At 41.9% G+C, this 24,229-nt stretch overlaps 1 protein-coding gene across 2 annotated transcripts in view; it reads right to left on the bottom strand.

Moving 5' to 3' along the window:
* MSH2 (mutS homolog 2) overlaps nt 1–23,047 on the bottom strand; it is a 114,597-nt gene extending 91,550 nt beyond the window's left edge. The window contains exons 1-2 of one of the 2 annotated variants that reach the window (XM_063443926.1): nt 22,789–23,047; nt 955–1,109 (exon numbers count right to left, since the gene is read on the bottom strand). In XM_063443926.1, the coding sequence (XP_063299996.1) occupies nt 955–1,109; nt 22,789–22,996 (363 nt within the window). In that variant the 5' untranslated portion in view covers nt 22,997–23,047. Of the gene's footprint in view, nt 1–954; nt 1,110–19,527; nt 19,555–22,788 lie in introns of those variants that run through there. The other variant, XM_063443927.1, reaches the window with a different exon arrangement.
* Between the last annotated feature and the right edge of the window lie 1,182 nt (nt 23,048–24,229).

The raw sequence follows: 24,229 nt of genomic DNA, 5'->3' as shown, positions 1-24,229 counted from the left end.
CTCTGGCTACATGCTCTGTTACTCCTCTAGTGCATCTTGCTCTGGTTAAACAAATACAGGAACAGAGTGTCTGATTTTACTCTCTGTTGAAGCAGCGTCCGGACAATGAGGTCATGTTACGATCATGTCATTACTGGAGGCAAGGTAAAGAGTGTTAATATTTTTTTTTCCAATAAAATCTATTTTAATGACTACGGGCTTCAAAGCATCTCTATAACGAAATGCCGATGGCACAGCGCAACGTTTTGCCAAGCATTTGCAATAGCCTCCCAATGCTTTCCTATTATAAAGCACTGGATTGTGTGAGATCATCAAAATTTATCTCAGCCACTGAGGTAGGGCCAGCTGTGGCGAGATTGGCATGACGAGGGAGAAAAAAAAAAAGGAAAATAACCGTTTAACTCCACAGAGAAAGGGGCGGAGACCTAAACAGCTAGTTTAACACTTTACAATGTTAGCAATACCAACATTTATTCCTAACATTATGCTCTGTACCCTACATCTGCCATAGGAATACACCAGGAGTCCTGACTTTGCAGGATAATTTGTTTACAGGTGGTCACAAAAGTCACAATATGTGTGATCTATCAGACATTGCATAAGGAATGCTGCATGTCATTTACATAGAATGGTTAATAAAGCAAATTCTACAAGAAAAAAACAACAACAAAAACATTAACATTTATGAAAGACCGTGGGACAGACTGGGAATATGCACCAATATTGATAAGCAATGTATATAAATTTGATTTTAAGTTACATTTGAAATCGACAATGGTTAAAAGAACTGTTAGAATACATTAATATTTAGACTTTTTAACCTAATCAGTCACCTTTTGCGCACTAGTTTCAAAACTCCATTTCCACATTTGGAAAGCCTAAACACCAACCAAGAACAATGGAAATGGAGTAGAGGGACTGTGTCTTTTTCAGTGGAAATGAATGTCACTTCACCTTATAAGCCAATTGCCAGTCATTGTCCTTTGACGATTTGCTTCCAGACTTATTTTTGTACACTTCTACACGATACTGACGAACCAGAAGAAGATCCTTCACAACAGACTCAAAGTTCATTTTACTGAGCACAACACCTTCCAGTTTCTTGCTACCTAAACAGATTATAGGAGGAAAAAACACACACTCAGTGATTTGTATATTTACATAGCTTTGTTAATGTGGTCCTGTCAAACGTGTGCCCATGTCACGTCATCATATTGTATTTCAATCTGAGATATACAAAAGAACAGAATAGGCACTCACTATAGTAAGAGTGAAAGGCAGCAGTGAACCAGCAGGTATTCCCAAACCTTGCAAGAATACAAAATGTGACCAAAAAAAAAATGTGGTGACCGCACCAAAAAAAATAAATCAGAATGTACACCCAAAAAAATAAATAAATAAAAAGGGGGTTTATAAGCCATCGACATACACATTGAGATGTGGTAGTAAACTCGTCAGTCAAGCACACATTTTATGGCGTCTTCACTTGAAATTTGATTTCTGCCGTGTAGGCGTTAAATCGCTTTGTTAATTAAGCTCAGGTTGTTGAGGCTTAGAGTGTCCTTTTAATTAAAAAGCAAATATCTATAAAGTGAATGCCAAATTTTTGAATAAAATGCCAGGCTTTATAAATCTTCCACAGAACATTTTCTTTCTATGTGATGTCTATACATCTCTATATTTGGATAGAAAAAAAAAATAAAAAAAAATTATACACACACACACAACAGATGGAGGTTTATAGTTTGTAGTGAGGATGTATTGGTGATAAGCATTTGTTAGGACCTTGACATGCCAGTCATGCAGGCTTACCCAAGCACAGAACATTGCTGATGACCTCTTTAAATTGACAGAAATGCGCTGCCTTGATTTCTAATTTTTTGAGTGACACCAGGGGAAAGTGCAAAAACATGCAGGAGCGAAAAGATTGCCAAACTGGGATTGTAAACCTCTTATTGTCTTATTAAAGGGACCAGCCAATCAGAGTGTTCTTAGCCTAATTGCAGGGCGTGGCGAGGCTTTATAAGCCTTCCCCCGCCCTGCAGAGCTCAGTCTGCGCGGAACCCTCCATGGTTGAACATGGATTTTTTTTTTTTTTTTTTTATTGCGTCGGTTATGTTTTTTTTATTTGCCCTTTTTGGGGGCTGAAGAAAGAAGATTTTAGAATGGTAAGTTGTTTTTATCTCATTTTTTTTTTTTTTTTTTTTTTTTTACAGGTTTTTAGTTAAAGGTCCCCCCCTCATTATTTTTAAGGGTGAGGGGGGTAGGTAGGGAGATATTTTTTTTTTTGGGGGGGGGGTGACTAGGGTCCCCCCCCTTTGTATTTAGGGCCCCCACCCACCGCTCAGGGGTAGGGGGCAGAGGGGGGGACAGTAGTTCCCCCCCCTTATTGTTAATTTTAGGGCCCCCACCCGCCGCTCAGGGGTGGGGCCGGAGAGGGGGAGGACAGTAGGTCCCCCCCCCCCTCATTATCTTCATGGCCCCCACCCGTCGCCCAGGGGTGGGAGCCTAAAAAAGGAGAGTAGGTCTCCTCCCCCCCCCCCCCCCTTCAACCACTATTGTGGCCAGAAAGAGACCCTGTGGGTCCTCCTCTTCGGTCTTCAGCTGTCAGCTCAAGCCACTCCCACAGCAGAGCTGACAGCCTCAGCACACAAAGCGCGTTCACAGTGCTTTGTGTGCTGATAGCCCGTCTGAAGTATTCACCCATGCGTGAATACGTCAGACGTGAACGAGGCCTTTTTAGGGCCTCTGAACTCGGAAGTCCCTCTGGTGGCCGTCTGATTGACTGCAACAAGAGGTGTTCCAAGCTTCCAATGTAAACACTGCATTTTCTCAGAAAATACAGTGCTTACAAGAAAAAGGCTGCAGGGAGCTGTAGCACTCACCTGAACAACCTCATTAAGCTGAAGTTGTTCAGGTGACTATAGTGTCCCTTTAATGATTCAGTCTTACAACAAACTGCAAAAGATTAAGAGACAAAAATATCACGGGAAATATATTCAAAGCACAGAGACAGGAAATGGGCAACTGTGTTACTAAAAATATTCTAAGAACTAACAGACCATAAAACCAAAAAAAAATTTGCAAATGTATACTTATTTATGTCATAGTCCCTAGTGCCACTAAGGCCTGTTATATATGTACTACTGATCAAAAAGAATATCAGCATTTATCTTATGACACTCACTTTTCCTTTGTCCAACAACCAAACCTACAAGAAATGATGTTTTAAAAAAAAATGCAAATCTAAATTAAGAGTTCTACAACCTATTTGTGTGGTCACTTAAAATCCAGGTGCTGTGCTCAAACATACAAGAAAGCTGGCATTCAATCAAAAATATTTAAATTAAAAAGGCACCTTAGCACATAAAGCAATTTAGCTTTAAATGAATGCTAAAACATGTCCCTGGTAGATTGACAAGAAAACTGAAATATCTTACATTGCATGATTAAAGGATAGAGCCACTGTACTTGGACCATATAATCTCAATGCAGTGGTGTGTGTGTGTGACTTTAATGGTCCTATAATCCATAAATGACCAATCATCATGATTAGTCATTACTAACCCTAGCAGAAGAAGTGGCATGGTTAGCTTCAGAAAGAACATTTAAAAGGATAGAAAATCCTGTGTTTACTTGCTGGAACACATTAAAGGGACACTATAGTCACTTGAACAACTACAGCTTATTGAATTTGTTCTGGTGAGTAGAATCATTACCTGCAGGCTTTTTGCTGTAAGTCTTTTCAGAGAAAATGCTGTGTTTACATTATAGCCTAGTGGTAACTTCACTGGCCACTCCTCAGATGGCTGTTAGAGATCATTCCTGGGTCATGGCTGCCTAAAATGCATCCAAACATTCAGTGTCTCCTCCCTCTGCATGCAGACACTGAACTTTCCTCATAGAGATTCACTGATTCAATTAAACTCTATGAGGAGATGCTGATTGGCCAGGGCTTGAATCATGCTGGCTCTGCCCCTGATCTGTCTCCTTGTCAGTCTCAGCCAACCCAATGAAGAAGCACTGTGATTGGATCAGGCTACCACTTCTGATGTCAGAAGACAGCTTGCTATTGTGAGGCAGACAGGGGCAAAGCCAGCAGCTTCAGGCTTGAATACACGTAAGATGCTGCTATATTTAGGGAGGCATGAGGGGCCCAGGGTGGCTACATGGTGGTAACACTATAGGGTCAGGAATACATGTTTGTGTTCCTGACCCTATAGTGTTCCTTTAATATGTTTCAAACAGGAATAACAAGTGCCATCTGAATTCTTTAAAAGTTTTCCTGTCAGGGGATGGGGCCTGACTATCATGGCAACTGGATGGATTTTCAGAGATCTCCTCAGGAAAATCTAAAAAACATAAATTTTACTTACCGAAAATTTCTTTTTCCTGAAGATTAGAGGCAGTGCTTACACCATAGGGATATCCAATCTGGAGGGAAAAACAGGCAGGCAAATCTCCAAACATTTTAACCCCTCCCCTAATTACCTCCTTTCCAATAAGTAGCAGCTCCTCCTGATCATCCCCAGACAATACATAAGCCAAATAGCTGCAAAATTACTTAGTTTATTAGAAAAAGGGGCGGGAATTGTAGCACTGCCTCTAATCTTCAGGAAAAAGAAATTTTCGGTAAGTAAAATTTATGTTTTTCCTTTCAGATTAGAGGCAGTGCTTACACCATAGGGATATAATAAAGCAAATCCTGAGGGCGGGTTTCAGTTCACTACTGCTTGAAGCACCCTGCGCCCAAAAGCTGCATACTCTGAGGCCAGTATGTCCCACTTGTAGTGTCCTGAGAACGTATGGAGAGAGGACCGATTAGCAGCTGAACAAATTCGAGACGGAGAAGTAGCTGCACGCAGAGCCCCTGACGGCGAAACAGCTCTAGTAGAATGTTCCTTTATAGGGCCTGCAAATTCCGAGACACTCTTAGAATAAGATAACAGAATACAATCCTTCAGTCATCTAGCCAGAGAACTCTGCGAAACCAACATACCTTTCTGTGTGCCTATGAACAAGACAAACATACCGATATCCTAACGGAAGGATTCCGTAGCTTTAGATATTGCCAAAGACCTATTGTTACGTCTAAGCAGAGAAAATTACATACCAAGGCATTAGACGGATTCCGACACAAGGTCGGCAAAACCACTACTCGGTTGACATTGGCAACAGAAAAAACTTTAGTGATACCTGAAGGATCGAGCTTCAGAACCTCCTTGTCCTGATGAAAACCAAAAAGGGAAAATACTCCCGAAGCGCTCGGAGCTCACATACTCTATTAGCTGACGAATAGCCATCAAAGGAAAACGGTATCCAAAGAAAACATCTTCAGGGAACTTCTTCCAATGGTTCAACAGGCGGTACTCAAAGCGCGGAAAGGACCAAATTCAGATCCCAGGGAGGACAGGTTTCCCCAACAAAGGGCACCAAACGTGTCAGAGCTCTGAAGAACCTTGAAATCAGAAAATTCGAGGTGAAACATCTGAGGGAGAAGAAACCGATAGCAGAAAAATGTAAACTAAACGAAGCAGGTTTAAGACCTTTGCCAATCTCATCTGAAGGAAGCATAGAATCCTCTGGATGGACGCGGAAACAGGTTTGACTTCAAACCTACAACATCGCTGAAACTTCCAAATCCTAACGTAGAACCTTGAAGTAGATGCCAACAAAAAAAAATTTATATAACTTCAGGATCCAGACCTTTACACTCTAAATCTGGAGTCCAGAAACCAGGCCGTCAATCGGAAACTCCGAAGGGCCGGAAGAGGCACCATGGCATCCTCTAGAATTACTCCTGAAAAGAGGAAGCTTCCAAAAGGTGGCCCCCGGAAGGTTCAGGAGAACCGAGAACCAACTACTTCTTGGCCACCCTGGACGGATTAGGATAATACTTACATTTCCCAGCCTTACTTTTTTGAAGTATTCTGGGAATAATCACTACTGGCGGGAAGCTATATGCCAGGTTGAACTTCCATGGTAATGACAGGGCATCTATGGAATCCGGCCTGTCTGCTGGAGTTAGGGATGCAAAACGTCTTGTCTTCCTGTTCACTCTGGGTGCCATCAGGACTATCTCCGGAACACCGAAGCGGACTGTGCTGAACTTGAAAGTTCTGCATGACAGGGACCAAAACTGCTTGTTTCAAATGATGCCTGCTCAGGGCATCTGCCACCACATTGAACTTTCCTAAAATGTGAACTGCAGAGATTGACATCAGGTGCACTTCTGCCCACAGCATGATCATTGAACAAAGGCTTTCTAATCTTGATGATCTCGTACCTCCCTGTATGTTCAAATACGCCACTGTCGTTCGATTGTCTGAACGAATTCGAATATGTTGAACTTTGATGAGAAACTGAAACGCCAAGAGTGCCATCCATACGGCCTTTAATTCCCTGAAGTTCGAGGAACTTCTCATATCCTTCTCTTGCCAGGACCCCTGCTTCTATACGTCTTCCAGATGGGTCCCCCAGCCCAGCGCAGAGGCGTCTGTTGATATGATAGTAAAGGACTTCATCCGGAAAGACAGACCCCCGTGGAGGAATCGAGAAAATGTCCACCACTGCAGACTTTTCAAAATTAGATCGTTAAACCTCATCAGCCTATCTAGGCAGAGTTCCTGTTGATACCAGACCTGCAGAATGTAACTTTGTAGAGGTCTCATTCTGGCTATTGCCCAAGCGACTGCCGGGATTGAGGCTGTAAACAGACCCAGCAAGCACCTGGCATCTCTGATTGAAAACACACTTTTTTCTCAGAGATTCCGGATTAACCGCTTGATCTTTTAGTATCTTCCCCTCGTGCAGGAATAACTTCATCGCGATAGAATCCAAAAATAGACCCAAGAACTGGATCCTTTGAACTGGCACTAGTTCCGATATGTCGAAATCTATTAGCCAGCCCTGCTTTTCCAGCAAATTGATGGCTGTCCCCAGGTCTAACTGTAGTTGAACTTGGGACTCTGCAAACAACAGCCAGACGTCCAAATATGGAATGACAGCGATGCCCATACTTCTTAGAAAGCTTGAACTACTACTCGAAGCTATGTGAATACTCTGGGCGCTGATGCCAGGCCGAAAGGTAGTGCTCTGAATTGGTAATGTATGGTTACCAATTGGCAGCACACCGCATCCGTAGAAAACTTTTGCTGGATGCTGCTATGGGTACATGAAGATAGGCATCTTTCAAATCCAGGGAAGCAAACCAATTATGTGGGTGCATAAGCAGAGCAGCCGACTTTACTGTTTCCATGAGGAATTTCTTTATGATAATCCACTTTTTTACGGCCTTTAGGTCTAGGATAGGTCCAAACGAACCATCTGGTTTTGGCACCAAGAAAAGTCTTGAATAGGTGCCTTGATGTCTTCCTTTAGAGGAACTTCTTCCACCACTCTTTTAGTAACAGAGTCGATACTTCTTCCTATAATCAAAGGCTCTTTCTGTTGACCTTTGAAATAGTTTCTAAGAGAGGAACTTCTAAATGAGGGAAGTGTCTCTGCGTTACGGCTTCTAACTGCTTCCCATACGATACTGGTAAAGCATTCCTTCCTTCCTTCACCTGTTTCAACAACTCATCCAGCTTTGAACCGAAAAGTCTTCCAGGTTCAAAAGATAGTTCACACAGTGAATTATCAGGTGTCGCATCTGCTGACCAATTTCTAAGCCAAAGTGCTCTTCTGGCGACTGTTGAAATACCTATATTCTTGGCCGATAATTTCAGGCTTTCTGCAGAGGCATCCACTAAAAATCAGATGCCATACCGATATATTATAATAGCTTTAACGGGTCTTCCTTTTCTAGTTCTTCCAACCAAAGAAATATGGGCCTCGGCAACGGATGACCCCGTAATCAAACCTTTAGCTTGAGCTGCCGAAGAGATGAACAACATCTTTAAGGAGGAGTCCCTGCGTTCAACCATGACCTCCTTGAGGCCGCTTGAAACTCCAATTGGTAATTTTCTTACCTATTTGAGCAATAGGAACGCCCACTACAGGGACAGTATCCAGCATACAGTCTTGTACCGCTTCTATGGAAAGAGAGAAATAAAAACTGTCTAGCCAATAAACAGCATGTGACCTGGGAATTTTCCATTCTTTTAAATCAATACCCCAATCTGTGGGTGAAAAAGAAACCTATAGGACTTTTACCCTGTTTCTTCAAGTTCAAATGCAACTGCACATCTTTAATCAATTCCCCAAATGGATTCTACTGGGAATGCAGATTCCTCATTTGATGAGGCACTGCTGAATTATCGCCATACTCAGAACCACTAGTTCCCAACTAGAATCGGAACTTCCCAAGATCTTAGGCTTTTTGTTAGCATGTATTACAAGCTGAGAATCCTGGGCAACCGAAGCCTGGATTGTCTGTAATGCTGCTGACCACATATCCACAACTGTTCGCTGCATACTTTGTTGCAACCAGCTGATAAAGTGGACATTACTGTTCTTTGTGCTTCCTCTGAAGCTTCTTTGAACACACAGAGCAAAGTTTTCTTTTTACAACCATCTGGCATAAGATGGCCACACACAGAGCACATTAAATGCTTGGCTAGATGTACATTTCCCCTTCTCAGCAACTTTATCCAAATTTTCAGGATTATATACTGGGAACAGAAAACAAACAAGGGAAAATAACAAAATTTTTCCCTAAAGATTCAGGCTAGAACCATTTAAATAAAAACTTAATCAGTCTTACCTTAAATGGCCCGAGAGTGTGTTGGAGGGCAGGTGAGAAACACACAATGCAAACCGTTCTGAGAGCACCTGGCAAACAGAGGTTGCTGCTGGGGACGCTCCTTTTAAGTCCTGTAACCAAACAAAAACGCCCAGTTCAAATTTGGCGCCTGAATCCAGGTTCGCATTGCGCATGTGCATAGCGCTCTGCGACTCCCTGGTGGAACGCAACGCAACCTGTGTGTGCGTTCCACCGACAGGACCTCCCAGCCGACGCACGCCTGCGTCCTTCGTCAGACCGGCACCTGGCACGGCAAGAGACGGAATAAATTCTGAGGGACCACGCCGTCCGGCGTGTTAAACGCTACTTACCCAAACATCAAGGAAGCAGAGCCTCCCGAGCCTCAGCCCTTCTCACCTGCTTCCTGGAGAACCTTCCTGCATAACCTCCCCTGCCGAAGGCAGGCAAAGAACTGGGGATGATCAGGAGGAGCTGCTACTTATTGGAAAGGAGGTAATTAGGGGAGGGGTTAAAATGTTTGGAGATTTGCCTGCCTGTTTTTCCCTCCAGATTGGATATCCCTATGGTGTAAGCACTGCCTCTAATCTGAAAGGAAAAAATATATATATATTTTCAAGCTGCTCCACCTACATTCTCCCAAGTTGCAACATACCTTCTGTTATTTGAACCGACTGACCGATCTGGGTGCACTACCCGGTCTCCTGTGCCCATCCAGACGCCAATTACCAGCAAGGCCAAGGGTGCGCTGTCGGGGGAGAGGAGGAGAGGGAAGAAGCAGCGACCTCCCAGCCCGGCACAGGCAAGGACCTGAAAATGTAACAGACACCCCACTAGTACCCCCTTTGGACCAGTGAGGGTGACCCAGGTCCCCACCCAGGTGGCTCCGATAACCCATCAAGCGTCTCTAGGGGTGCCCCAGAAGTCAGCTATACTCAGTGTTCCATCTAAAATGACTGGCACCATGAACACCCTGGACTTCCACGGTGAGGCACCCACTATTCGTCACCGCCTAGACACTATTTAAAGCTTCATGTCAGAAACTGCAGTGTAGGCTACACCTACCCGTTCCTGAGGCTGGGGAGTTTACATCTGAACCGTCCTGACGCACTCCATACAACCCAGCTATCAGAAAGGGCCCAGCACACCAAAGGCGGAAGAGGCCGCATCAGAAATGCATCGTCAGAGTCCCGATACTACACAACACCAGCCCAAGCATATGGGCCGTGCATCAAGACGGAGGGACAGAGGAAAAGCGGCTACAGACACTGAACCCATAGCGGACACCCTCGTCTCTGAGAAGAAAGGCCCAAGCAAAGTGGGACTGTAAATTCCCATAATGGGAATAGGCTGACCGTCATGCTGAGCCTCCAGATGCATGTTATAACCCTGTCCAATGATTGCTCCTCTATGCTTATTATGGTTTTCCAATTAATATACACAAATTCAGATTTTCCTTGTCTATAATCTATCTAAAGCATGTAACGGACCGTTTTGCACACAAGAGGGTAAAAACCGTTTAGGCGATATTCCCCTTTCCAGATACACAGGCAGCTACTGTAAGCACCAATCTCTCGAACTGCAAACTACACGAATCCTCCAACTCCCGAACAGGAAACACACGAACCCGGGAAACAGCCGAACAGGAAAAGCATACAATCAGCTTACACTCCTGGCAATCGGCATACAATCCAAATCCCCCAATAACGAGACGACACTTCGTTTTGAGGGTCAAGCAGAATCTGACTGTACTGGCACATACAGCCTCTTTTATTCACAATCCACAAACATAGTACTGCCCACAGGGTTTTTGAAAACAACCAATAAACACGTACAATACACTCAGACACTCCCACACAAAATCCTCCCCTCTGCCTGTGATACAATTACCTTACACAATGGGTAATTAGCACAGGCAGAGAAATACAGTTTTTCCACATTATTCATAACTTTAAAAGTATGCATCACATTCACATTTTCAGAATCAGCATACTCCAAATACAAACATATGTCAAAATCATCCAAATTGGTCCATTGTTTCAAAAGATAAATCGAAGTCCTTTGTGACCAAATGAAGCATGGCTTTTCTGCCCAAAACGAGTTCCACAGCGTTTTCTATCCTGGAGATAATTGAGAAGTAATCCAATTATCTCCAAGGACAGAGGCAAAACTCTATTAAGCACATGGCAGTAAAAAGACAATAAAATACACAAGGTTACATTTATTACATAAAATACAGACATGCAACATATCCCCAGATAGCTTAGGTCTGAGCGCACATTATTACTGAATTGCGATCAGACCACACACATAAGGTTCAATTGCCATGGAGCCAAAGTCTTTTATTACACGAATAGGCTCCATGGCATAGCTATCTGGGTTAAATGAGTTAATTCAGTAAATCCGAGAATCTACCGAACGCCAGGGCAGAAATACATGAATAGACCTTTCTGCATAGGAAAATAAAGTATTTAAATGCCGGTCCATAGTCAAAAGGCAGCAGGCAGGCAACCAGGCTCCTCCAGTGCACAGTCGCGAGGTTGGTTCTGCCACAAAGCACTCCAGATGAATATGCACTTTTCTGGGCTAACATTTAAGTGAGATGTTACCAAAATATTTCTAGGGCAGCCTAGGGTGGTATAATCTGCTGATATCCTACCATGTCTATCTAAAATACTATTTTTTTTTCTTTTTTACATAGTTAGCAATCAAATCTAGACATGTATGCTTAGCTTATCTCTTACATAATATAAAAATGTGCAAAATTTTCAAAGCCATGTTCCAGTATTTGTGTTGCTGTACTTGTTGATGCTGTTGTGGCATTGCAAAGTTGTAGGTATTTACATCCATGCACTATAAAAATAAAGAATTAAAAAAAATTTAAATTAAATTTTTTTTTAAAAAAAGTTTTCTTGTCGTCACACCCACGTCAGGTAGAATGCCATGCAGTTAATTTAAAACAAGCAAGGAGTAACAACTTATACATGTGTAAGGCATTTTGTTAACGTTAATATCTGGCATATGGCATTTCACTGCACAAGCTCAAGAACAACCGAGGAGAATCTCGTGCAATCTTCCATATACTACAATTATTTTGTACTTTAGTTACAGACCAACTATTAATCAATTTATCAGGACCAAAAGGGATGGAAAATGTTGAAGCTTTCCGTTCAGAATAAGCGCTTCAGGCAATTACATCTCTCCCTATTTACAATATACTAGAGGACAAGTTACCTGAAGGGATTTCGGGAAAATGCAGATAACCCACAAGTAACAGGGTTTTAAAAGTTGTATCTTTAGAATATCTCATGCTAACATGGAAAACATTAGTTGTAGCATTCCGTACGCAACGAAAAATGTTTCCCAATATGTCAGGATAACGCACTACGGTGTGAATTGTCAGGTAGGCAATAACGTTTATTAACTAACTTTACATTGTAGTGAACTGAAACAAGAATGACAAAATGTACACTCAAATAGCTGATACAGATACATTCTACAACTCAGCTAAAGATATAACTTGGCTATTTAAGCCAAAACTGTGCCTTTTAGCTTCAAATTCAGCAAAACAGTTCAGTGCAGAAACCCCAAAGTGAATATCACATTTCAAGTAAAAAATAAAATAAAATAAAAATATATATATATACACACACACACACACACACACACACACACACACACACACACATGTACACGCATGCGCACATTTTCCATGATGGCACTCCAAGGACTTCTTAAAGTTGCGAAAAGGTAAAAATTAGATTTCAATTACCGTATATACTTGAGTATAAGACGAGTTTTTCAGCACATTTTTTGTGCTGAAAAACCCCCACTAGTCTTATACTCGAGTGAGTGTCTGTATTATGGCAACTTACATTGCCATAATACAGACAGGACCGCCGGGCTCATTACAAGCCCGGCAGTCCTGTTGGGGGCTGGCAGTGAGCTGTAACTTACCTTCACAGCAGCTCCTGTCAGCTCCCTCTGCAACTCTTGCGAGAGCCGCGGGGTCAGAGCATTGCCACGGGTTACCATGGCAACGCTCCGCGCGGTCACGAGACTTACAGAGGGAGCCGACCGGAGGTGAGAGAAGGGAGCTGACAGGAGCTGCTGTGAAGATAAGTTACAGCTCTCTGCCAGCCCCCCTCCTACAGCCCATCCACTGGCCACCAGGGAATGAGAGCCCCCTCCCTGGCCAGCTAACAAGCAGGGAGGGGGGGGGGGGACGAATAAAATGTAAATAAAAATTTAAATAAAATAAAAATAAATTAATAATATAAAAAAAAAAAAAAAAAAATTAAAAAAAATAATAAAGATGCCCACCCCCCACCAAGGCTCTGCATCAGACACACAAACACACTGCATTCATACACTGCAAATACATATTCAATTAATATAATTTTTGGGGGATATAATTTTATTTAGAAATTTACCAGTAGCTGCTGCATTTCCCACCCTAGTCTTATACTCGAGTCAATACGTTTTCCCAGTTTTGGGGGGGGGTAAAATTAGGGGTCTCGACTTATATTCGGGTCGGTTTATACTCGAGTATGTACGGTACATAATACAAAAAAAAACATTTTTGAATCCTGATGAAAGTTTAGTGGATAAACTGAAACATAAGCGAAAAAAGACTAAAGTGAAATTGGGCGTTCCATTATAGTTGGAAAAAATGGACCCCTGTTTCACTAAAAGATATCTCTATAAAAATTGAATAAATGTACGGTATAACCTTTATTTGACCGCTTACGGATAACACACAAAAAAAACACACAGTGAAGTGATAGTGATACACTCGTGAAAATACAAGTGAATTAAAAGCTGAGTAAATGCAAAATGGATATTGTCCACAGGTATTGGGAATGGCAGTGATATCTGGATTGTAATTAGAGTATAAGGTACAATATATAGTACGATATAAATTTAAATCAGATGTCACATACACTACATTCCTCTAGAGCTAAATATCCACAGTTTGTAAGACTTAATAGGTATTTCGGCTAGGAGAGGTAGGATTGCACCGTTAGGCTGAGGTGAATTATGTATAAATACTATTGTTTGTTCCAATCAAAAAAAGTACATAGGGAACTGTTTGGTCGCTGAAGACCGTAATAGCAGTACCTATGTATATATTCATATACACAACCACACAGGCTAGGTCAGTGAATACCATCTAATATCCAAAGTTCTCCTTGTAATAGTATACAATAGACGGGAGATACATATAATAGTAGATAGATGGCTTTACACTGGATTAACACAGTGGTGAGAGGGAGTGTCTCAGGACAGCAAAAAGTGGTATATAGTGCATAGGTCTGGGTTTAAGGGTAAAGGGATGGTACAGCCAAGCGTATCTAGGAGTAAGTTAGTAAATGGTTAGGCATAAAATCCCATACACAGGCTGATGCTTGCCAACCACCCCACTATTCCCCAGATATACAGGCCATTTAGTTACATAAACCACCTAGATAAGTTGTAGTTAATTCAAAAGTAGATTCCTCACACACTGCTGCTTCAAGGCAGCCTAACGCTTATAAAAATAGCTGTCTAACTAGCTAGGGAGAGTAGCTGTTTCAAAGGCATCCAGTATCAAAAAGGGGCTTGCACTAATACTGCTGTTTAAAGAGAGTATCTCGTTCTGTCTCCTGTCAGTATTTAGTACTACTGCTACAACCAGCACTGAAAGGGTGTAGATCTGATGCTGAGCTGGCTCCAAGGCACAACTCAATCTGTCTCCCCTATTCCCTTAGTGCTGTTGCTGCATGCCCTATCGTGCAGGCAGTCTAATACTGCATATGGCTGGATGTCCTAATACAAAAGAAAGATTGCTATATATAATATTGCATCCCCCAAGTCCCCCAAAGAGTAGCCGTTTGCATTCCTCAGCGTTAAAATAACCGGCAAACGCTCGACGCGCGTTTCGGCGTGGTCACACGCCTTTATCAAGAGCTTCTGGTACAGCTGTAGGGAAGTGGGTATATACCGGGTGAGGATCCGCCCAGCATCCGTCAACTCCAATCAGCGTTACCTGGGGAGTGGCTAGGGGCGGGGTTACAGCTGTAACCCCGCCCCTAGCCACTCCCCAGGTAACGCTGATTGGAGTTGACGGATGCTGGGCGGATCCTCACCCGGTATATACCCACTTCCCTACAGCTGTACCAGAAGCTCTTGATAAAGGCGTGTGACCACGCCGAAACGCACGTCGAGCGTTTGCCGGTTATTTTAACGCTGAGGAATGCAAACGGCTACTCTTTGGGGGACTTGGGGGATGCAATATTATATATAGCAATCTTTCTTTTGTATTAGGACATCCAGCCATATGCAGTATTAGACTGCCTGCACGATAGGGCATGCAGCAACAGCACTAAGGGAATAGGGGAGACAGATTGAGTTGTGCCTTGGAGCCAGCTCAGCATCAGATCTACACCCTTTCAGTGCTGGTTGTAGCAGTAGTACTAAATACTGACAGGAGACAGAACGAGATACTCTCTTTAAACAGCAGTATTAGTGCAAGCCCCTTTTTGATACTGGATGCCTTTGAAACAGCTACTCTCCCTAGCTAGTTAGACAGCTATTTTTATAAGCGTTAGGCTGCCTTGAAGCAGCAGTGTGTGAGGAATCTACTTTTGAATTAACTACAACTTATCTAGGTGGTTTATGTAACTAAATGGCCTGTATATCTGGGGAATAGTGGGGTGGTTGGCAAGCATCAGCCTGTGTATGGGATTTTATGCCTAACCATTTACTAACTTACTCCTAGATACGCTTGGCTGTACCATCCCTTTACCCTTAAACCCAGACCTATGCACTATATACCACTTTTTGCTGTCCTGAGACACTCCCTCTCACCACTGTGTTAATCCAGTGTAAAGCCATCTATCTACTATTATATGTATCTCCCGTCTATTGTATACTATTACAAGGAGAACTTTGGATATTAGATGGTATTCACTGACCTAGCCTGTGTGGTTGTGTATATGAATATATACATAGGTACTGCTATTACGGTCTTCAGCGACCAAACAGTTCCCTATGTACTTTTTTTGATTGGAACAAACAATAGTATTTATACATAATTCACCTCAGCCTAACGGTGCAATCCTACCTCTCCTAGCCGAAATACCTATTAAGTCTTACAAACTGTGGATATTTAGCTCTAGAGGAATGTAGTGTATGTGACATCTGATTTAAATTTATATCGTACTATATATTGTACCTTATACTCTAATTACAATCCAGATATCACTGCCATTCCCAATACCTGTGGACAATATCCATTTTGCATTTACTCAGCTTTTAATTCACTTGTATTTTCACGAGTGTATCACTATCACTTCACTGTGTGTTTTTTTGTGTGTTATCCGTAAGCGGTCAAATAAAGGTTATACCGTACATTTATTCAATTTTTATAGAGATATCTTTTAGTGAAACAGGGGTCCATTTTTTCCAACTATAATGGAACGCCCAATTTCACTTTAGTCTTTTTTCGCTTAACATATATGGGGTTCATGCCCTTCTGATATCTCTGTGACCCATAGGGAGTTTTCTCGAGATAGGCTTGTTCCATCTTGAATTTCTCCTTTCTTGTCTTTAAACTGAAACATAATTTAATATTATGTAAATAAAGGTTTTACCTTTCCACAAATTTAAGAAGTCATTGAAATGATATCATGGAAAATATGTATTTGTACAATTGTGGTTAAGCACCGGGCATTGAACTACAACCTTACCCTGGAGTGTAGGGATCGACCGATTATCGGTCTGGCCGATATTCTGTATTTTCAGTAATATCGGTATCGGCCAATAAAGATACCGATATTGCCGATAATGCAGACCGGGGTCGCCATCAGGGTCCTGGGGGGCCAGCGGCGGTCCAGCACACCCTTACTTACCTTCCCAGCAGCGCTCTTCAGCTCTCCTGTCTAAATCTCCCGAGTCCTGCGGCCGTCAGAGCGTTGCCACTGGTTACCACGGCAACGCTCCGTGCAGCACGCAGGCCGCAAGAGTTAGATGGGGAGCTAAAGGGAGCTGCTGGGAAGGGTATTAATAGTGTTGCTGGGACCCCTCTGCAGAGTCCCTGGTCAGGTAAGAATCAGGGAAGGGGGACTAAAACAAAATTAAAAAAAAAGAAATAAAAATGCCCCCTCCCCATTTTATACTCATTACATACCAACACACACACACTACACAAACATTCTTGAAAACAAATTCTGACTGGCATGTATATTTTGTGCATTTACCTTAACCCCTTAAGGACTGGGCCAAATGTAGACGTTGTGAACAAAACCTGGCATTGGCGCTTTACGTCTGTCCAACCGTAATTCACCTCTTTCATATTAAATGCACCCCCCCCTTATTTTATATCATTTTATCAGGGCAAACAGGGATTTCATTTAATATCAAATATTTAGCTGTGAAACATAATTTAATATGAAAAAAATGGGAGAAATGTTATTTTTTTAGTTCTAGTTGACATTTTAACTGTCAATGTCATAATACTGTTTGCTTTAACTGCAAAAAAATACACATATTTGTATTCAGCAAAGTCTCACGTGTAAAACAGTACCCCCTATGTACAGGTTTTATGGTGTTTTGGGAAGTTACAGGGTCAAATATAGCATGTTACATTTGAAATTCGCCAGATTGGTTACGTTGCCTTTGGGACTGTATAGTAGCCCAGGAAGAAAATGTACACCCATAATTGCATACCATTTGCAATAGTAGACAACCCAAGGTATTGCAAATGGGGTATGTCTAGTCTTTTTTAGTAGCCATTTGGTCACAAACACTGGCCAAAGTTAGCGTTAGTATTTGTTTGTGTGTGAAAAATGCAAAATACGCCAGTTTTGGCCAGTGTTTGTGACTAAGTGTCTACTAAAAAAAGACTGGACATACCCCGTTTGCAATACCTTGGGTTGTCTACTATTGCAAATGGTATGCCATCATAGGGGTAATTTTCATTCTTGGGCTACTATAGGGTCTCAAAGGCCACGTAACCAATCTGGCGAATGTTAATGTGAAAAAAATGAAACACAAGCCTTATATTTGACGCTGTAACTTTTGAGAACACCATAAAACCTGTACATGAGGGGTACTGTTGTATGTTGTACTCAGGAGACTTCGCTGAACACAAATATTTGTGTTTCAAAACAGTAAAAAGTATTGCAGCAATAATATCGTCCGTGTTAGTGCTGTTTGTGCGTGAAAAATGCAAAAAACTTCACTTTTACTGGCGATATCATCGTTGTAATTCATTTTACTTTTTTGAAACACTAATATTTGTGTTCAGCGAAGTCTCCCGAGTAGAACAGTAGCCCCCATGTAGAGGTTTTATGGTGTCTTGGAAAGTTATAGGGTTAAATATAGTGCTAGCAAATTAAATTCCCTTTACTTTCGGCATGGGTTGTCAGGCAGGTCCCGCTAATTGTAATTAATTAGGATACCCAATTATGTAAAAATATTACATAAATATATATGAAGAATGTGTGTGTGTGTGTGTGTGTGTGTGTGTGTGTGTGTGTGTGTGTATGTGTAATATATATATATATATATATATATATAAATATCACAATACAGTTTTAACGAAATAACACATCTATATATTTTTTATGTATTTACATATTTTTTTATAATATATATAACAATAATTATATATATATATATATATTTAATCAGTATCAGTCTACGTGTAATTTGATTATATATATTAATAGTAAAATACACCTAGACAGTGTGTGTGTGTATGTATATATATATATATATATATATATATATATGATCTAAGTATAGATTTTTTTTTTTACATTATTTAACATTTATTTATTTGATTTCCAGCCAGCAGGGGGACTGTCATTACAGTTAGTCCCCCTGCTGGCAATGCCTCAGCCATCTAACCCGGCCATGTGATTGTGAGGTCCTCACAAGGACCTCACTCTCGCATGGCCGGCGGGCCCCCAGGAGGGACGGAGGGAGGATCTGCCGCGGGGGGCTCCCTGGGAGTCCCCCCAACCGCGATTGCCGGCGCCCGGGTAAGTTAAAAAAACCATAGGGCCTACTATTACGCCCGGCGGCGTTTAGAGCAGCTTAAAATAGGGCGTAATAGTACGCCCTCCGGTCTTAAGGGGTTAATAAAAAAACATTTGCAAAAAAATAAATAAACATGTTCAGTTAACAATAGGTTTGTTTTTTTAAATGGTAATGTACAGAATATCTGTATCGGCAGTCGGCCTGAAAGTTCACAGATTATCGGTATCGGCTCTAAAAAAAATTCAATATTGGTCATCCCTACTGGAGTGCAAATAGAGATATATATATATATATATATATATATATATATATATACACACACACATATACACACACACACACACACACACATTTTAGAAGTTTTGCACTCCAGCTTTACTCCTTCTAATGGCCCGGTGCTCAGCTGCACGAAAATTCAGATTCCAAAGGAGAGCCAGCACTCAAGGACCTATACAAAAATTCTGAAGGCTTTTAATCCAGTCTGTTTGGATTGAAAGCCTTTATATTTTTTGTATAAGTCTTTGAGTGCTGGTTCTCCTTTGGAAATATATTATATATATAATATTATGCTGTGAAGGTTACACCCAGTAGCAGACCCCCAGTTGATATATATTTATCCTCTCTCCCATGCTGTGAAGGTTACACCCAGTAGCACCCCCCTTGTATGTATGTTATCCTGTGAAGGTTAGTTACACTCAGTAGATTACTAACAATATTCACCCGATCCCAGATATTTGGTGACCCCATTGGTTTGTGCTGTGAAGGTTAGTTACACTCTGTAGATTACTAGCAATATTCACCTGATCCCAGATATTTGATGACCCCATTGGTTTATGCTGTGAAGGTTAGTTACACCCAGTAGATTACTAGCAATATTCACCTGATCCCAGATATTTGATGACCCCATTGGTTTATGCTGTGAAGGTTAGTTACACCCAGTAGATTACTAGCAATATTCACCTGATCCCAGATATTTGGTGACCCCATTGGTTTATGCTGTAAGGTTAGTTACACCCAGTAGATTACTAGCAATATTCACCTGATCCCAGATATTTGGTGACCCCATTGGTTTATGCTGTGAAGGTTAGTTACACTCAGTAGATTACTAGCAATATTCACCTGATCCCAGATATTTGGTGACCCCATTGGTTTATGCTGTAAGGTTAGTTACACCCAGTAGATTACTAGCAATATTCACCTGATCCCAGATATTTGGTGACCCCATTGGTTTATGCTGTGAAGGTTAGTTACACTCAGTAGATTACTAGCAATATTCACCTGATCCCAGATATTTGGTGACCCCATTAGTTTATGCTGTAAGGTTAGTTACACCCAGTAGATTACTAGCAATATTCACCTGATCCCAGATATTTGGTGACCCCATTGGTTTATGCTGTAAGGTTAGTTACACCCAGTAGATTACTAGCAATATTCACCTGATCCCAGATATTTGGTGACCCCATTGGTTTATGCTGTGAAGGTTAGTTACACTCAGTAGATTACTAGCAATATTCACCTGATCCCAGATATTTGATGACCCCATTGGTTTATGCTGTGAAGGTTAGTTACACCCAGTAGATTACTAGCAATATTCACCTGATCCAAGATATTTGATGACCCCATTGGTTTATGCTGTGAAGGTTAGTTACACTCAGTAGATTACTAGCAATATTCACCTGATCCCAGATATTTGGTGACCCCATTGGTTTATGCTGTAAGGTTAGTTACACCCAGTAGATTACTAGCAATATTCACCTGATCCCAGATATTTGGTGACCCCATTGGTTTATGCTGTGAAGGTTAGTTACACTCAGTAGATTACTAGCAATATTCACCTGATCCCAGATATTTGGTGACCCCATTAGTTTATGCTGTAAGGTTAGTTACACCCAGTAGATTACTAGCAATATTCACCTGATCCCAGATATTTGGTGACCCCATTGGTTTATGCTGTAAGGTTAGTTACACCCAGTAGATTACTAGCAATATTCACCTGATCCCAGATATTTGGTGACCCCATTAGTTTATGCTGTGAAGGTTAGTTACACTCTGTAGATTACTAGCAATATTCACCTGATCCCAGATATTTGATGACCCCATTGGTTTATGCTGTGAAGGTTAGTTACACTCAGTAGATTACTAGCAATATTCACCTGATCCCAGATATTCGGTGACCCCATTGGTTTATGCTGTGAAGGTTAGTTACACTCAGTAGATTACTAGCAATATTCACCTGATCCCAGATATTTGGTGACCCCATTAGTTTATGCTGTAAGGTTAGTTACACTCAGTAGATTACTAGCAATATTCACCTGATCCCAGATATTTGGTGACCCCATTGGTTTATGCTGTGAAGGTTAGTTACACTCAGTAGATTACTGGCAATATTCACCTGATCCCAGATATTTGGTGACCCCATTGGTTTATGCTGTAAGGTTAGTTACACTCAGTAGATTACTAGCAATATTCACCTGATCCCAGATATTTGGTGACCCCATTAGTTTATGCTGTGAAGGTTAGTTACACTCTGTAGATTACTAGCAATATTCACCTGATCCCAGATATTTGATGACCCCATTGGTTTATGCTGTGAAGGTTAGTTACACTCAGTAGATTACTAGCAATATTCACCTGATCCCAGATATTTGGTGACCCCATTGGTTTATGCTGTGAAGGTTAGTTACACTCAGTAGATTACTAGCAATATTCACCTGATCCCAGATATTTGGTGACCCCATTAGTTTATGCTGTGAAGGTTAGTTACACTCTGTAGATTACTAGCAATATTCACCTGATCCCAGATATTTGATGACCCCATTGGTTTATGCTGTGAAGGTTAGTTACACTCAGTAGATTACTAGCAATATTCACCTGATCCCAGATATTCGGTGACCCCATTGGTTTATGCTGTGAAGGTTAGTTACACTCAGTAGATTACTAGCAATATTCACCTGATCCCAGATATTTGGTGACCCCATTAGTTTATGCTGTAAGGTTAGTTACACTCAGTAGATTACTAGCAATATTCACCTGATCCCAGATATTTGGTGACCCCATTAGTTTATGCTGTAAGGTTAGTTACACTCAGTAGATTACTAGCAATATTCACCTGATCCCAGATATTTGGTGACCCCATTGGTTTATGCTGTGAAGGTTAGTTACACTCAGTAGATTACTGGCAATATTCACCTGATCCCAGATATTTGGTGACCCCATTGGTTTATGCTGTAAGGTTAGTTACACCCAGTAGATTACTAGCAATATTCACCTGATCCCAGATATTTGGTGACCCCATTAGTTTATGCTGTAAGGTTAGTTACACTCAGTAGATTACTAGCAATATTCACCTGATCCCAGATATTTGGTGACCCCATTGGTTTATGCTGTAAGGTTAGTTACACCCAGTAGATTACTAGCAATATTCACCTGATCCCAGATATTTGATGACCCCATTGGTTTATGCTGTGAAGGTTAGTTACACTCAGTAGATTACTAGCAATATTCACCTGATCCCAGATATTCGGTGACCCCATTGGTTTATGCTGTGAAGGTTAGTTACACTCAGTAGATTACTAGCAATATTCACCTGATCCCAGATATTTGGTGACCCCATTAGTTTATGCTGTAAGGTTAGTTACACTCAGTAGATTACTAGCAATATTCACCTTATCCCAGATATTTGGTGACCCCATTGGTTTATGCTGTGAAGGTTAGTTACACTCAGTAGATTACTGGCAATATTCACCTGATCCCAGATATTTGGTGACCCCATTGGTTTATGCTGTAAGGTTAGTTACACCCAGTAGATTACTAGCAATATTCACCTGATCCCAGATATTTGGTGACCCCATTAGTTTATGCTGTAAGGTTAGTTACACTCAGTAGATTACTAGCAATATTCACCTGATCCCAGATATTTGGTGACCCCATTGGTTTATGCTGTAAGGTTAGTTACACCCAGTAGATTACTAGCAATATTCACCTGATCCCAGATATTTGGTGACCCCATTGGTTTATGCTGTAAGGTTAGTTACACCCAGTAGATTACTAGCAATATTCACCTGATCCCAGATATTTGATGACCCCATTGGTTTTAAAGACCTCTCTGGCGGCAAACACCGCATCCTTGCCGTGCACCGTGTAATACTCGTTCCGGTCGAACACCCGCACCGTGGTCTCCGGCTTGTCGGGCATGGAGTTGTAGAAGTGGATGAATCCGCTCTCCATCCCGCTGTCCATAGACAGCTTCTCTTTGGGCTGCACGGCCATGCTGGAATCTCCCGCCAACACACACACAGGCGCTCAGGGGATGACAGCGGAGGAGCAGAACCCGCGTCGCTCAGGCAACGGCATCACCACGCAGGCAGAGCGAGGCGAGAAGCGTGCGGACGTAAGGTAGCAGGCGCCATCTTGGAAAAGGGCATGCTGCCATTCTAAGCATTCTGACATTTCTTCTTAAATGTTACGAAAAACTTGTCTGTTAAATAGTTAGTCCAATAACAAAAAAAAGTACAATTGCATAGTGCAATACCCTAGTTTTGTATGCCGTGCTGTTTTTAATTTTTATGATTGTGATATTTAAAGGGACACTATAGTCACCCAGACCACTTCAGCTCAATTAAGTGGTCTGGGTGCAATGTCCCTCAGGTTTTAACCCTGAAGATGCAAACATAGCAGTTTCAGGAAAAAAAAATGCGAAAACTGCTTCTGAGAAACTGCTATGTTTACATTTGGGGTTAAGCCAGCCTCCAGTGGCTGTCTTCCGGACAGCCACTAGAGGCGCATCTGCGACGCTGGGGGCATATTATGCCTCCATCACGCAGAGCGTCCATAGGAAAGCATTGAGAAATGCTTTCCTATTGACACTTTGAATGTGCGCGGCACTTGCCCCGCATGCGCATTCGGCTCCGCTGACGTCGGCAGAGGGAGCTGACATCAGCGGGGGAGGAGAGGTCACCAGCACCGAGGGAGCCCGGCAATGGAATAAGATAAGCACCCTCAAGGCACTTTAGTGTCAGTAAAACCGCTTTGTTTTCCTGGCACTATAGTGATCATCTAAAGGGACACTCCAGGCACCAAAACAACTTCATCTAAATGAAGTTGTTATGGTGCCAGGAAACCCCCAGGCACACTCTAACCTCAAGGGAATAAACCGTTTAACCGAATGGTTTAACCCCAAAGTTTCCTCCAACAGTGACCTCCACTCCACCCAGGCAGCATCCAGCTTCAGTAATTTTCACTTTTAGGAAGAGCTGACTGGCACCAGGGAGGGGCGCTGCTTTTTGGCTAAGAGCGGTCAGCTAACACTCCGATCAGTGACTCCACAGTCACAAAACTGGCTTGAAAAAAGTATGTTTCTTTCCAAGCCAGTTTTGTGAATGGTGCAGTCACTGATTGGCTCTGCCCAGCGGCGCTCCGCGCTTCCTGAAATTAAAATATCAGAAGTCGGATTCCACATGGGGAGGAGTGGAGATCACCGCTGGAGGAAACTTTGTGGTTAAA

The sequence above is a fragment of the Pelobates fuscus genome, chromosome 2 (genome assembly GCF_036172605.1).
Source record: "Pelobates fuscus isolate aPelFus1 chromosome 2, aPelFus1.pri, whole genome shotgun sequence".
NCBI classification, from domain to species: domain Eukaryota; kingdom Metazoa; phylum Chordata; class Amphibia; order Anura; family Pelobatidae; genus Pelobates; species Pelobates fuscus.
The sequence above is the reverse complement of the archived record's forward strand: the minus strand, read 5'-3'. Positions and strand labels throughout refer to the sequence as shown.